Here is a 2,912-nt window from a genome sequence, read left to right on the forward strand (position 1 = left end):
CACAGCCATAAAAAGGATGAGTTCATGTCCTTTGCAGGGACATGGATGAAGCTGGAAACCATCATTCTCAGCAAACTAACACAAGAACAGAAAACCAAACACCACATGTTCTCACTCATAAGTGGGAGCTGAACAATGAGAACACATGGACACAGGGAGGGGAACATCACACACAGGGCCTGTCAGCGGGTGGAGGGCTAGTGGAGGGAGAGCATTAGCAGAAATACCTAATGTAGATGATGGGTTGATGGGTGCAGAAAACCACCATGGCACGTGTATACCTATGTAACAAACCTGCATGTTCTGCACATGTACCCCAGAACTTAAAGCATAATAATTTTTTAAGTAAATAAATGTATGAGTGATTTTACCTAAAAAAGTAGCAAAACAGTGAGTCACAGAAAAAAGAATTAAAAGCAGGCTGAAACTTACACTTTTTTCAACAGCTAAAACAAAGCCTGCCCTCCTACATTCTATGAAATTGAAACGACTCTGTCCCATGTACAGAGCATCTACGAAGGCTATGGGAAGTGATCATGTCACAAGCAGGTTGCTGACAGGGGCGGGGGGAGCGGGTGAGGAAGCCTTACAGAAAAAGCTACCACCATGATTTCTGTCTGAGCCAACCATGTGCCTCAGACTTCTCTGCTGTGTGGCCCTTTCTTTCTGGGGAGCAGGTAAGTCCCTGTTCTGAACTGGTTGAATTCCAATTCCAAGACTCTCTCCTGTGGCTGCAGTATCAGCCTCCCTCCTGGGTTTTTTCTACAGCTGCTCTCTTCTTCCTTCACAGCCTCCACGGACACCAAGGTCACCCAGAGACCTAGACTTCTGGTCAAAGCAAATGAACAGAAAGCAAAGATGGAGTGTGTTCCTATAAAAGGACATAGTTATGTTTACTGGTATCGTAAGAAGCTGGACGAAGAGCTCAAGTTTTTGGTTTACTTTCAGAATGAAGAAATTATTCAGAAAGCAGAAATAATCAATGAGCGATTTTCAGCCCAATGCCCCCAAAACTCATCCTGTACCTTGGAGATCCAGTCCACGGAGTCAGGGGACGCAGCACTGTATTTCTGTGCCAGCAGCAAAGCCACAGTGCCAAATGTTAGCCCTTCTTAGAACACAAACTCCTTATGGACCCAGCTCAGGAAATAAGTGTAGAGCAGGTTGGCAGGCTCTATAATACAGAAACCCAACTTGAAAGACAGTAAATCAGAAGGAAAAACTTGTAAATAACAGCTCTAAGTGAGCACAAAAAAAGGGGGGTTATTTAAAACAACTGATGGGGACAAAAGCCCAGGGAAGGGGCCAGAAGGCATAAAAAGCTTGGATACTTCAGTGTTCAGGATATTAGGTAAGATGTACTAGGTTCCCTTTTCTCTCTCTTTCTATATGAGCTTTATGGATTTCTAACAATCCTTACGTAAAGAAAAGGGTTCTGTGCTTTTCACTTGGTAAAGTTGTGAGTTCAGAAATAAGAATGACAAGCAGATCAACTATGTCTTTCAGGCAGACCCTGATCTTCTGACCCAGCACATTTCCTCGAACTAGAAGCAAACTCTAAGGGCTTTTGGAATGCTTCTCACAGTTCTCCCTACCATAGAAGCTTAGTGGGAACCATTAGCAATCCCTGCCCTCTGGGATGTTACAATCACAAACTTTTATTTATTTATTTATTTTTATTTGTTTGTTTATTTATTTATTTATTTATTTATTTATTTGAGACGGAGTCTCGCTCTGTCACCCAGGCTGGAGTGCAGTAGCGCGATCTTGGCTCACTGCAAGCTCCGCCTCCTGGGTTCAAGCCATGCTCCTGCCTCAGCCTCCTGAGCAACTGGGACTACAGGCGCCCGCCACCACGCCCGGCTAATTTTTTGTATTTCTTTTAGTAGACACGGGGTTTCAGCGTGTTAGCCAGGATGGTCTCCATCTCCTGACCTCGTGATCCGCCCGCCTCAGCCTCCCGAAGTGCTGGGATTACAGGCATGAGCCACCGCGCCCGGCCAACAATTACAAACATTTTTAAAGCAACTCTACTGAGACATAAGATATATATGGAATATGAATGCAATAAACAAATGTAACCACTGCAATGAAACACACCCCCATTTTAAGTGTACGCTTCAACAAATTTTAACACATTTTTATACCCATGTAACCATGATGACAATCAAGACACAAAACATTTTCCTCATCTCAAAAGTCTGCCACATCTCTTTAATGAGGTCTTGTTAATTTCTCTCAGCTTTGCTTTGTATTTTTTATTATACTGATCTTATACATATTTTCCTAAATTTTATTTTAATAAGATTATTATAAATGTACTCAATAAAAATATTTTCTGCCAAGATTTCACATCAGCCTAATTCAATTTCATCTTTACATTTTTCAATTGACATCTCTACCTCAGCATATTACATAAAAATGCCTTCTCCAGAAATCGCATATGGTGTGGAGTAACCATATGTGAGCTCACAGCGTCAGCCTCATTTACCATGTGAACCAATCAAGTGTTAGTCCCGTTCTGTTTCCAGGTAAAATATACTCATTCACATGTATTGGAAAAGCTGTGAAATTTCTTCAAGGTGTACTTTAAGAAGAGGTATATTTTGTTAATGAAAGCATACCTATGAGTTAAGATTAATTAAAGGGAATATTTTGCAGTTAAGCACATGATTTGGAATGAGGGATTTGGGTGTTGCAGCCCTGCGGGTCAAGCCTCTGAATTCCATTCTTGTTTCTCCCGTAGGCCACCTTCATCAGGTCTATAGTTCTACAATACAGAGTGTCAGTAGTAGGGAAGGTTGTTCATGTGAGAACAGGGAATACTTGGGATTCTGCAGTTTCTGCTCAACTTTGCTGTGGACTTAAAATTGCTCCAAAAATACAATTCACTAATTTAAAAATGGATACAA

The 2,912-nt window shown here is 41.6% G+C and overlaps 1 gene segment (V, D, J or C); it reads left to right on the top strand.

Annotated features, from left to right (window-relative positions):
* Positions 1-547: 547 nt before the first annotated feature.
* On the top strand, positions 548-1,116 carry LOC108541508 (T-cell receptor beta chain V region 3H.25-like). The segment is given in 2 exon segments: positions 548-677; positions 791-1,116. Coding segments are annotated over 2 exon segments (375 nt in total).
* The last annotated feature ends 1,796 nt before the right edge of the window (positions 1,117-2,912 follow it).

The sequence above is a fragment of the Rhinopithecus bieti genome, unplaced genomic scaffold, assembly GCF_001698545.2.
Source record: "Rhinopithecus bieti isolate Rb0 unplaced genomic scaffold, ASM169854v2 scaffold_20175, whole genome shotgun sequence".
Lineage (NCBI taxonomy): Eukaryota > Metazoa > Chordata > Mammalia > Primates > Cercopithecidae > Rhinopithecus > Rhinopithecus bieti.